This window comes from Rhopalosiphum padi, chromosome 1 (assembly GCF_020882245.1).
Source record: "Rhopalosiphum padi isolate XX-2018 chromosome 1, ASM2088224v1, whole genome shotgun sequence".
NCBI lineage: Eukaryota > Metazoa > Arthropoda > Insecta > Hemiptera > Aphididae > Rhopalosiphum > Rhopalosiphum padi.
Window position 1 is genome coordinate 5,372,256 of NC_083597.1, and position 13,416 is coordinate 5,385,671.

At 24.3% G+C, this 13,416-nt stretch overlaps 1 protein-coding gene across 3 annotated transcripts in view; it reads left to right on the top strand.

The window, feature by feature from the left end:
- The window catches only part of LOC132918409 (cytoplasmic polyadenylation element-binding protein 2-like), a 154,368-nt gene that overhangs the window by 56,570 nt on the left and 84,382 nt on the right, over nucleotides 1–13,416 (top strand). For all 3 annotated transcript variants that reach the window (XM_060979622.1, XM_060979621.1, XM_060979623.1), the window contains one exon: nucleotides 6,028–6,133. In XM_060979622.1, coding sequence (XP_060835605.1) covers nucleotides 6,028–6,133 — 106 coding nt within the window. The remainder of the gene's footprint in view (nucleotides 1–6,027; nucleotides 6,134–13,416) is intronic.

Consider the following 13,416-nt stretch of genomic DNA (forward strand, 5'->3'; position numbering starts at 1 on the left):
AGATTATTTTAAAATAGAATTCTCAATACTCTATTAAATTATTGTATGTTTTGTATTTATTATTTTCATACTAAAGAGATTACTTTAACCATATACATATCATTGAAAAATATTAATTAATTTTTTTTATTTAGCTAGCTGGTTATTGAATAGTTCTTTTTTTCACTATCTGTATTTAAAACTAATTCGGAAAAAAAAGAACATGTTTGTTAAAAAATGTTTCCGTATAAAGTTATAACATATCGGTCACATCGATGAAATTATAGTTAAATATTGGTAATATATATTTTTAATTTTTGTAATGAAAATATGATTTTTTTAATTAACTTAAGAACTTTAATGAAGTAAAAAAAAACATGATCATAATAAATGTATAATATATAATATTTATTTTGATTATGTTTTCATCTATATAAATATATGTATGAATATTATATATATTTTTAAAAATACCTTAAACTTTGATTTGAAACTGTTCCATGATAAAATGATCATCCTGTTTATGAATTGTTTAGAAATGTATGTTACATTAATTTCGTTTAATACATCTTCTATTTTTGTAACCTGAATTTCTTATTTGCTCATACATTTTATTTGTATTGTTTTTTTAGAATTATCCTCTATTCAAGAAAATTATATTATCAAATTAAATTAGAAACATTTTATTAAGAAAATCTTTAGCAGAAATCATCACTGACATTAAAATTTAAATTGAGAATGTCCCTAATATTAAATTTATGAAATCAGATAGTACATAGTATTTTTTGTTTAAAATCGTGGTTAAATTCATAAATAAATTAGTCAACTCCAGGTTAAAGAACCTTTGACCATAATTGAAAAAGATTTAGTTTAAATAACACAAGTTGTATAGTTGATGATAATATTATAACAGGAAAAAATAATAACACAATTATATGTAAAACTTTCTATTGTTCTCTATGCAATTTAAATTTTAAATATTCAATTATAAGGATAATAAAGAAAAAAAAACCCTTTTTGAATACTTTTTCACTGTATGTTGTTATTTCAATTATTATAAATATTAAAGTTCATCATCTATTTTCATACAATTTAGTTGGTTTACTTGGTGAATGAATTCAAATTGATATTTCCATCAATATCATTGCAGCATATGAAAAAAATATATATAGGCATATACAATTTAATTTAATGCCTACTCTAATACTATTATTAAATTTAACTCAATAATTTTACTTGTTGTACTGTTTGTGAAACTCGTCATCGAAATAATGATAATCGAATCTAGTAATCAAAAACTTAAACTAAAACTTATGAGATTGTATGCGAGAATTTGATTTAAAAAAAGTATGAAAGTTAGGTACGAAAATTAAGTTTAATTCAATGAAGTTCATTATTAACTATCACATTTTAAGTATACATATTGTATTCTTAAAATAGATCATCAGAGAAATTTTTATCACAATTTAAAGCTCAGAATAAGATTTAAATGGACCGTTTTCAACTATAATTTAATAATTCTTTCATCCCAATCCGATGGGTACGAAAATAGTTTGAAAACTAATTTCGTCAAGGAACCTTTTGTATCTTTGCATTTTATTTATTCCGCTTACTCTGTCGACTGTCTACAACAGAAGAAAACCAATTTACATTTTATTTTATCATAGTATACTCTAAAAATCTGCTATTTTATTAAGGTATATATAAAAACCCTAAGCTGGTGGTTTTTAAAATGATTATATGTTTCATAATACGCTTATACTATTGTATATCAATATACATTTTTTAGGATACAACTTTTCAGTAACTGAATATAGATTTAACATTATTATTATAGGACGACGTTGTGAATTTTAAGGATTTTAGTTTATTTTAATGTTTTGCATTATTAAAAATATATATCCGTATCGTAGAATTAAGGAGACGACATAATATGAATAATAGAAAAATTTTAAATTATAAAATTAAACAAGTATACATTAAATCATAAAATATTGTACCAATTCTTGAAAGGTTAGGTCCTGAAAGTGCTACATGTACGCTAGATCGTTACAAGATAATCATCCACAGCTAATTCAAGTAATTGAGTGAGGACTAATTCAATGCTGAAAGATGACCTGTCATTATCTTCAACACCTATCTTATTGATTGCTGTAATGTGTTTTGTAACATGTATACATTTTTACAGATATGTCAACTTCTAACTATTTTTGTAAAATTTATTTCATTTCTAAATCAACCAAAGTTTTTCAATATATATAGAAACGAATTCAGTACTATAATTATTAATTAATATATTTCTAATGTAAAAACTTATTATTTTAACAAATGGGATCTATTAGTTAGATTGATCGTGTTACTGAACTTTGTCATCAATCATAAATGAAATAATATTAGATAATAGGATTTTATTATGGACTTGTTATTTATTTAATCATCAATTATATTTTAGTTGTATTATAATTATGTATTTTAAATGCAGAACGTCATGAATTAGATATATGTAATATGTATATTTTAATATTTTTTTGTTAAAATATTAGAAAAGCAACATTTGCATATATCTTAACTTATTCTTATATATTTTTGGATAAACACTTTGTTATAACAAAATATGAGTAAGGCTATTGAAATCTAAATTATATTCTTACCAACGTAAATTAAAAAAAAAACTAATTGTTGACCTGTTAATAATTAATTTGTTAAACATCTTGATATTTATAAATAAATAGATAATAGACCTTCTAAACTTTTAATGCATATACAATAAATACGATTGGTGTATACACTTATACAATGTGTTTGAAACTCGCCTCGATTGCATATTTTTAGTGCAAGGTAATATTGCGTTAGGTATACAATATTATTATAATTTAGATATACTATAATAATGATAATTTATAAGTAAGAATATTGTATAACATTCACATTTAAAATGTAATTCTGATAAGTTCTTCATATTTAAATGTTAAAAAAAAAATATTTTAACCGTTTTAAAAATTATATATTTATTATATATTTTTCTTAAAAAAATACACAAGACTATTTCTAAAATTACTTCTTAAATATACAATATAACATGTGTCAAAGTTTAACAGATTAAAGTGGATATATATTATATTGCACGTTTACATAATTTTTCGAAGGATAGAGTAGATGGCCGTATGCGTACTTTATAAAAACAATTACACATCTTAGTAAAACCATTAAAATATATTAATTTTTAAAATAAAAAACTACACATTATATATATAATAATATAATAGGGTACTTATTTTATTTTTATTCACATAAAATCCATATCACAATTAATTAAATAAATTATGTAGGTTGTTGATTTTTCAAATTTAATCAACACTAATTAATAGCTTGAAGTATACATAAAGTTCCTTAATCTGATATCAAAATTTGTATTTTAAGTTTTTATTTTGTCGATTTTTTGTACAAGGTGTACCTTATTTATTTATTTGTTTTTTTTATAAAATTTGACGTCATCTAGAAAAATATATTGTTGAATTTTATAAAAATTTAAATGAACTCCAACAATTAATTAACATTAATTAAAATTACTCTTAAATAATATTAATAATATAATTGTAGGTATCAAATTTATTTTATTTTCGTCATATCTACATATAATTTAAAACAAATAATAATATTATTCAGTTTACAGACTATTACAGTCACTATAGATTCTCGTAGTATACTAAGTTATGATTGCAACAATTTTAATAATTTTGATTAGTTTTATATTCAGAAGCATAATGTACAATATATTATAACATATGATTTTAATTCTATATTATTTTTTATATGATTGATGCCAAAAATCTGACATGTTATTGTATTTGATATTATTGTGAAATTATATTAAGGTGTTTTGTGGTGTATAATGTATACTGTCTGTCCTTAATATTTTAAACACAAGTAATCAAATTTTGTCCCAACTAACATACAATAACAGGCATATAATGAAATTAAATTTTAAAATAAAATTCTTTGTTATGTTTAAATTTTATTGAGTGACTTGGAAAAACTGACAACAAACTTATCTCTATATATTTTAAACTATTGAAATATTGTATAGTACTACTTAACTACTACTATTTGGTTCCAAAAAATATTCATTTTTTTTAATTTTCACTGTTTTTATACAAGACTATTGTAATTTACTTTATATGATTTTGTTTTAAAAAAAATAATACACTACTATCATCATACATAGTAGGCAGTTTGAGAGGGTCTTTGATAATAGCTACCCATTAGCCATTAAGAAGAGTAAACTTATAAACTCTATACTAATGGACATCAGCCTAATGAATGGTGTATATTTTCTAATTTTGCCAATTAATACAAAACCCTATGGCGATGAAAACAAAAAATTGGATTTGTTGGTGAAACCTTGTGCACCCTTCTCAAACTATTATGTTATAATAAAAACAGTAGGAATTTCGGTTTGGCACAGGATGTTATTTGGGACTCCAAGTTGTTTTTAATAAAATTTTACGAACCCTAAAAAATCATAAAGAAATTATATAGGTAATCCAATAAATTATATAGATATACATATTTTATTTATATATAACTAAAAGCTATTATTATTATTGGATGATATTAATCCAAGTATCATTATGAAGTGTAAAAACAAAAGGGACCAAATGATAATCAAGGTTTAATGTAATTAAAAGGTTTTTAACTGATCAATTTTAGTTCCCATTAAATATAATTTAATTTTAGGCTCATAATATATGCATATATATGATTAAATATTATGCACTATGAGTTATGATCAAACGAAAACATATTATGTAGGTGCTATACATGATGTTGATGTTTTGAATCGATAATAATATTTTAATAAATTTATACGAAAAGGTCCAAAATTCTCTTCTGATAATAATATAAAATACAAATTATTTATAAGGATATGTATATATATATATATATATATTTAAGTCACATTGAAAATTTAGTTGCGGTCTTGTTTCTTAACCAATATTTTTTGTACCAAATCACAATACATTGACATAATGTGTTATGTATTTTTTAATTTTATGTGAATTATCCTTTTTATACTTGAATAATTAATACAATTTTGAATGAATCCACTACCTAGAACAAAGATCGTATATTATTTATTTAAACCAACAAGAATTATTTTCATTATAGTTATACAGCATATAGTAGTGAACATTTTCAGATGTTAATTATTAAATATTAACGTTTCTTAACATTTTACGTTTAATGACGTGTTAAGAAGATACGTAGACAGAGGCAGAGTTATGCGTTAGAAACCAGCTTACATTATACTTGTATTATTAGTCAAACCAAAAACTCTATCTATTACATTTATGTAGTTGACTAACTAAATAATTTGATATTCTTGCATTTTTGGTTATTTTAGTAATTTTACTTTATTATAACTATGAATATCGTTTAGAAGTCATTAAACGTATTAAAACAGTTTTTTTATTTTTTTATTATACTTTTGGTATATGTATGTAAAAAAATCCACATTCTATATACAATAATATTGATACATTAAATTAATTGCAATCAATTATTATGTTTAACTATGCATTGAATGATCAATGAAATTATATTTGTATTTAAAAACTTAAAAAACAAAAATTATAAATTATAAATTATGAACAATAGAAGCTTTATAAAATAGCATTTGGGTTTCAATGAAAATTTAATTAACAATTTACAATTAAAGAGTTATTCAAAATTAAAATATTCATTACTCTTTATCATAATAAGTTTAATTATTCAGGTTTAAAGTAACCTTTGTATTTCAATACGAAATTGAAATTTTCATGAAGTAATTAGCTATTCGTATTATATATAACATTATGTATAGAATTGTTTTTGTTTTTTCTCTTTCAAATTTAAAAACATGATTTATTCATTTATTTATGTAAAAATATGTTTAGTTTATGTATTTATATTTTTTAGAATAAGTAACAAATAAATTCACTAAGTATATAACCAATGATATGTTCTAATATCCTAATATACGAATTTGATGTATTTGATATGTTTCAGGAACGATGCGGAAACGGTACCGGACCTTTGGACAACATGCGCAATCTTGAACACTATTTAAATGATATCATGCGTTCTGGTACGGAAAATCCAGAACACGCGAAAGGTAAGGTTACTGCACATAATTTGTCATATGAAAAATGTACTATTCTAATGCTGCATATTAATATTATATTAAAACAATGTTAGCAAACGATTTTAAAATGTTACCAAAAATCAATCCATCATATACGTAGATATATGAGTATATTGTTAATTTAAACGAGCGTGTTTGTACACAAATTCCCATCGTGATATTTACACCTTTTCTTTGTGTTTATCACGGGCACAATATATATTGTTTTGCTATCGATTTGTGTTTTGTAACTCGTGAGAAATATATTTTGTAATATAATGGTAAATGAAACTGAAGTATATATTGATTATACCATTAGTCTATTTGAGACGTGATTTTCCATGGCGTTATTTTTCCATTATAAATACAACCGTTTTATGAATGTATAATGCGCACAACGTGGTGAAACCATTATATAATACACAATTACGAATAGATAATATTATATATAGTATATATCGTATTCTATTTCCTTTTCGTGTTTTTTCCATTCATTCTGAGCACACGCAGTTTTCTATCAATGCTCTATCTATCCATCCTTTCATTTATCTATCTAGTGTATGTGTGTCTGGTGTATGTGTATTCGATATTGGCGAAAATCCAATAATGCCAACAGGAAAGACACGGGGTGGTAATGTAGAACCTATAACGGAATTGGGTCCAAAGGTGGTTGGTTAAATCCCCTTCACCTGTCCGTCCTGTTCACTTACACCCGCGCATGGTTGACATTAATAACGGCTCGTCGAAACCGCCAATAAGGACGGTGGCAAGAGAGGGGATTTAGCACAATAGTGCTTTACACACACGCACACACATATATAGACCACTGTAAACGCGTCACGATCGAATCCCCAAACGGAACTTCGTCCTGGCTGTTATGGTCCTTTTCTATCTGGCATCCCCCCACCGCGCGCGCGCAGCCTTTGCTGGTTCCGTGTGCGTTTTTCCCGTACACCTTTACCGTGTTCGCCAGCAATGTACAATGCCAGCTGCCAGTAATTAATAACCTGTCTAAACGTCTATTAGTTCTGGAACAATAAACGTTAAATTTAATGTTTCCCAGAATGATTTGAATAATGGTTGATGCCGTTGTTGTCGACGTATAATCGTCTACTGTGTGTTGTTTACCAACGCCACCATATATTGTATCGATCATACACATTTTTAACCTTGTTGCATAATTTATTATATATTATAATATGAATTTTCAATTGATTCTATTTTTCTAACAATAACGAAATCGTGTCTACAAGGTCTTATCATGTTGTAATATACTCACATTTAAAAGCAGTAGGTACCTTTTACAAAGTATCTTTATAAATATGGTAAATAGTTTAAGAAACCTCATTAAAAAAAAAAAAACGGTTTGGCGACAGTTTTTTTTTTGTGTTCTTTTGACATTTTTTTTCTTAGCCTCCAATAGATTTAAAGATTGGATTTATGTTCCAACTAATAAAATATCCAAAAAACAAAAAAAAATTAACACTTGAAAAAAAAATACTAGTTTGTAATGGATTGATTGCATTTTGTGCAATGACGCAGTGTTATTGGTTTGAATAAAAATGTAATTTATTTTCTTCTCTTTGTCACTTATGATTGTTCGCTACTAAGTTCGATAGTATTGAAATTAAATAAATTTCTTTAGTTAAATAATTTATAGATTTAGAATTTTCTTTAAAAACTATTTTTTTTATAGCTTATTTTTGAGTCTCGTAGATATTAGATATTAAAGTCAGATACATATTTCTCTATAAAATTCGAATTCATTATTATTGATATTTATTTAATTTTGACTATACATCAGCCGCCCACAAAATAAAGGATAGATTTTTTTTCTCAATTTAATATCAGCAATAAGATTTAATAAAGTAAATTAATTGTAATTATTTCGTGTTTTTTTTTAAAATATCTGTGGAATATAAAATTAATATTTATCATTCTTTCATCGAGTATTTTAAAAGTTTTTCTCTTAACACACTTACAATCTTGATCTTTATTTAATAACAATTGGAGAATTGATAAATATCAACATTGATATAATTAATTTTATTTTGTACATTAAATATAATGTAAATAAGATTTAATTTTTTTCTTCAGTGATACACGTTTTGTTTGATTGTTTTGAATTTATAAATGAACTACACAATTTAATAATTATTCTGAATACTATTGTTTATCATGGTTTATTTATATTTGTGTAAGTATAATATTTGAGTTATGTTCTTGGAACTAAACTGAATTATTCTAGTTAAAAGCAGCTGTGTTGCGTCATCGCCTGATTAGTACTAGTTTTCCCAGAGGACGTCGTGTAGGACAATATCTGAACTGACAGAATACTACTGATATTATTTTATCCTCGCTCAATGCTTATATTACTTAGCATCTACTTGATTATAATAGAAATGACATAAAGAATTATAAAATGTGTTTTAAACAAAATGTTTTGCTAATGTTTCATTATTTTCGAATAATACACGTTTGAATATATAATTTATAATTATATGTATATTTAAAAAAAAAATACACGGTCTCATTCCACTTAACTCTACAACTTTTTAATTATTCTTTTATTTTTTTTAAATTTTAACAATATAATTTAGCAATTTTAATTCGACTCATCATTAATTTTACATTTATTTTGATCATCAAATTTGTCGGGTCGTAATAACCATGTATAAAAAGTTTTAACTATAATAAACTATAATAATAATTAAAAAATATTTATATATATCAAAATGTTTAGCCGATTAAAATATTTATTGGTGAGTGAATATAGATGTGGATTGACCATTGACACGCATTATAAAACACTCAAACGATCCGTAACATAATACTAAAGACACTGACAATTGATATGCCATAATGGAAGCTTCATAAAAATAAAAAAGATGATTATATATTATTATGTTGGGGTCCATGTATAATAAATAAATAAAATAGGTCATTATTTATAATAAACTATATAAATTGTACTAATTGTTTTTTATAGTTAGTTCAGCCTAGCTAAATGTTATTGTACCAAACATTGTATATTCGTGACAATTCACTCTGCGTATGCTGTTAACACTACTAAACTTTTTTAGATTTTTATAACACGGCGTTTTAAATAGGCAATTTAGGCACATTACCGTCTCGTGTCTGTTTTGAGTTACATTATGTCACATCTAGGGTTTTTTCATGCATTTTATTATTCGATATTGATTTTATAAACATATACTTAAATACACCAAAGTACGATTCAGATATTTACTATTATTATTATTTTCTTAAGATATTTTCGTGACATTTTATCAATTGCATATCCTTGAGTTAAAGTAGCGTTTCAAATACAAATTAGAATGTATAATGTTTAAACGATTTTAATTTTCGTAGTTATAAACATAATACTTAATTATTTTAATTTAATTAAAATATATACAATTGAACGGATACAAAATATTTTTTTCTTTTCATATAAATAAATATCATATTATAATATGTAATTTTTAATTTAAAAAATAATATTATCGTTAAGTATACGTTTTTAATATATTTAATTTTTGTGTTTTAGATTTATAGATAGTTTTTAGTTGTTATTTTTTTGTAATTTAATAAGCTGTTGAACAGTCAAATAAAAGTCTTCGTATAAACATGATAAACCTTCTCGAGTCACAATGTAACTTAATTTTTTTTGAGTGTCGCGATCTGAACATGATTTTATTTTGTAATACTCATTTCATAATCAGACTATTTTTTCTTTGTTAATCTACATAATATTATTTTTTTTGTTAAATTTTCTCTTGGAAGTTATTTGTGTGTCATACCACCTGTCGTTCAGATTTTTTCCGCAATAATACGCCATAAGAGGCAGGGATATTTTCTTCTCTGCACTTTTCACAAAAAAGAATTGTAAAGAAAATGAAACAAGGGCAACCCCTCGACCCGGATGTACAAAAGAGTCGTCGCAACAATAAAGACAAAAAAATAATAATAAAAGTATAAGAGAAATGGCAAAAATTATTATAGTGAGAGGGGTTTTTTTTTTAAAACAATGAAACTACATGTAGAGGGTTGTAACGCTTACTAGAGAAATACAACAGTTAAAAAGTTATGTGATCTAAAAAAAAAATTACCTACTATGCAGTCTGTATTCATTGATTCAATAGACGGCTTATGAAGTGTAAATAACTACAATTACCTACCCTTGCAAATATTCCATGTTAGCTTAATAAAAAAAAAAAAAATAATAAAACAAATTCTGTACCTATATTAATACTGTGATTCACACATTTCTGTATTATAAATATTCAAGTTTGTTTGATCAATTTTTATTGAATTCAGACGGTAACATATAAATATTAATTTTATTTATCGAATACAACTATTGAGTCTTTGATAGATTCAGTGAATGGTTCTTTAATAATATAATGATATGCCTTTGACTATAATATAGTTAATAAAATAATAAATTAGAAGTAAACATGCATTTTTTTAGTGAATCTGCATCTACGTGTTCAACATAAAAATAAAAACGGTTTTATAATTAATAATCATAATTTATTTTATTTTAAAAGAAGGTTGAATTTTAGAATCCTTTTAATTTGCTAGTTATCAATTGTTATTGTTTTTTATGAGTAACTCATAATACACTAAGATCATGTTCATGGTGAGTGAAATAAGGAGATACGAGTACCCAATGTATCCGTTTTTTTGCGCTTTCCTACCATAGCTGGGTATTTTTTTTCTGTATTGTATTTAATATTAAATTTCGTTTTTAGATGAAATATTTTATATTATATTATATTTTTTTTTGTACTTATATATACCGTATTCGATTTGTTTACCCTTTTTTAGTGACGTCACAATCATGTAATGACAGTCGAGGTTTTTTTTTTATTTCCAGCTCTCCACAAGATATTTATCATAAGGTTTCGGTCTGTACGCTTTTAGAATTTGTGGCTGGTGGGTGAGGGGGACATTTGGTAATTTATGTCGGGTCTAATAGTGCGGAATATGTATGAGAGGAGGGCGACAAGGACAAATGCTTTTCCCGGGCGCTCACCCCTTGGTCTGATTTTATGTGCGAATAGTTTGACCCGGATTCGAAGACCAAAACCTGCCTCCACCTCCTTTCTTTTTCATTCATCAGTGTCACACGATGACAGGTTTAACTTTTCTCTTGTTTTTGAACGTGGTTTACTATTATTAGCTCATACGTATATCCGCGTGTTTTACCAGGCGTTACTGTATAGGCAATTGTGGTACATAGAAGTCTCGAACATAACACGTTCAACATTGTATATGCCCCGAAAGAATATAATAAAATAATAAATTGGCTGTAGCAATAAACATATAGTCAGTGTTGAGAATATGTAGATAAATAAAATTTACTACATCTTGATAATATTATGATCGATTATTTTATCATTTTTTTTATTAGATTTAAATATTTATACAAAATATAAATTAGTCATGTTGAGTTTTTACAATATGAATTATGGTCTTAGCCGTATTTTAACATATAATATTAAACGTTATGTTCAACGTGTTTGATTTTATTACATTATTTAGGTGTTAAATGTTAATTTACACACGCTATTGTTGTTTTTGCCATTTAACTGTGGTTTAATTATTTAATGATAATATCTGATTATATCTTAAAAAGTTGTGAACAAAAATTAGTTTTATTATTTATACTATTATAATTTTTGTATTTGAAACGTAACTAACATTTGATTTTTAATATTTAATCGATGCATATATGAATGAAATGAAAAAAAAATCTTAAATTTATTCACCATGATCTGTCGTGTGAAATAATCGTGTGTGACAGGTTGATCAGCTGCAAAGCTCTTATAATTTGTGATATGATATATTTTCATTCATATTTATTACGTTATTGGACGTCTTAAGAAATCTGTTGACATATTGAATGCATAATATATGGTGTGTCATAATAAATTCCATATTGTACGATATTTTATTGAAATTACTTGGTCTTAAATATATAACGTTAATAATAAATGTATATAAACATTAGCTATCCTTGCTAATTAAATTGTTTCGAACTTATGACTCTGTGATATAATGTAAATCATATTTCTTGCTAAATGTATTTTCATTAGATGAAAAATGTCTTAAAACTATAATTTAGTCTTGCAGATGAATTAAGTATAATTAATAATGGGGTTTTAATATTAGTAATTAATATTTACCTGTATAATTTATTTATGTCTTGATTCAAATTTCAATTATTCCATGAAATGTTGCATATATTATACCTATATATATATATATAATATTAATTGTATATTATACAATGTATACGATTAATTAAAAACTGAAAATAACTTAATATTTATGAAATGCTATACTATGAATAAACATTTTTCTGAATTATTTTAAAATGTAAAAATAAATTTTAGTGTAATATATATTTATCTAGTAATGTAATAATAATAAAAAAAAAATTAAATCACCATTATTTTAAAATCTACATAATTATTTATTAAAAATGCGTGTGATGGGTATATGAAATACCTCTAATCCGGATTATTCATTTATATTATGTTCAAACGTTCTTCAATCATAATTATAGACTTTCACTTCTTCAAAACCCCTTCAAATCCTGTAGAAAATCTCATTTAATCCTCAATACCCAATATTAAATGTAAAGTTCTCTTGGAAACTATTCAAGTCGATTTAAACCTATTTCATATTTAACTTATGACAGCGTTGATAAATTAGGCATTGAAAACTTTATCATATTTATAATTATATAGTGCTTCGTCGTAAATTTCTATATATTTTGCGCTAACACTATTATTGTTATATTATCAGTAGAAAAAACTTGTATTAACCAAAGTTTAATGAAATGTAAAAATAAATATGCGATGTATATAATTTACATTATTTTATCTATTATCTATATGATAAAATGCATGTATATGTAGCATGTGTATATTGTAGTATAATATTTCAATAACTTTACTTGTAATTAAGAGTTGAGATGCGTGTCTAATGGAAATATAACTTAATCGCATCTAAAACCGCTACGTTGTTAATATAATAAAAATATTATAATTTAAGAGTATTTGAGTAGATTTTTTGATATAAATAAACTTATATTATTTTCGTTTTAATATATAATTACCAAATAGGCTAACAAATAAAACAATTTTATTAATTAAATTATAACAATATATTAATTTTAATAAAATATTTTTTTTTCCTGGTTCTGGATATACTCTCTTATATATCATTTAAAGCTAACTTAATTGAAAATTTGTTTTTAA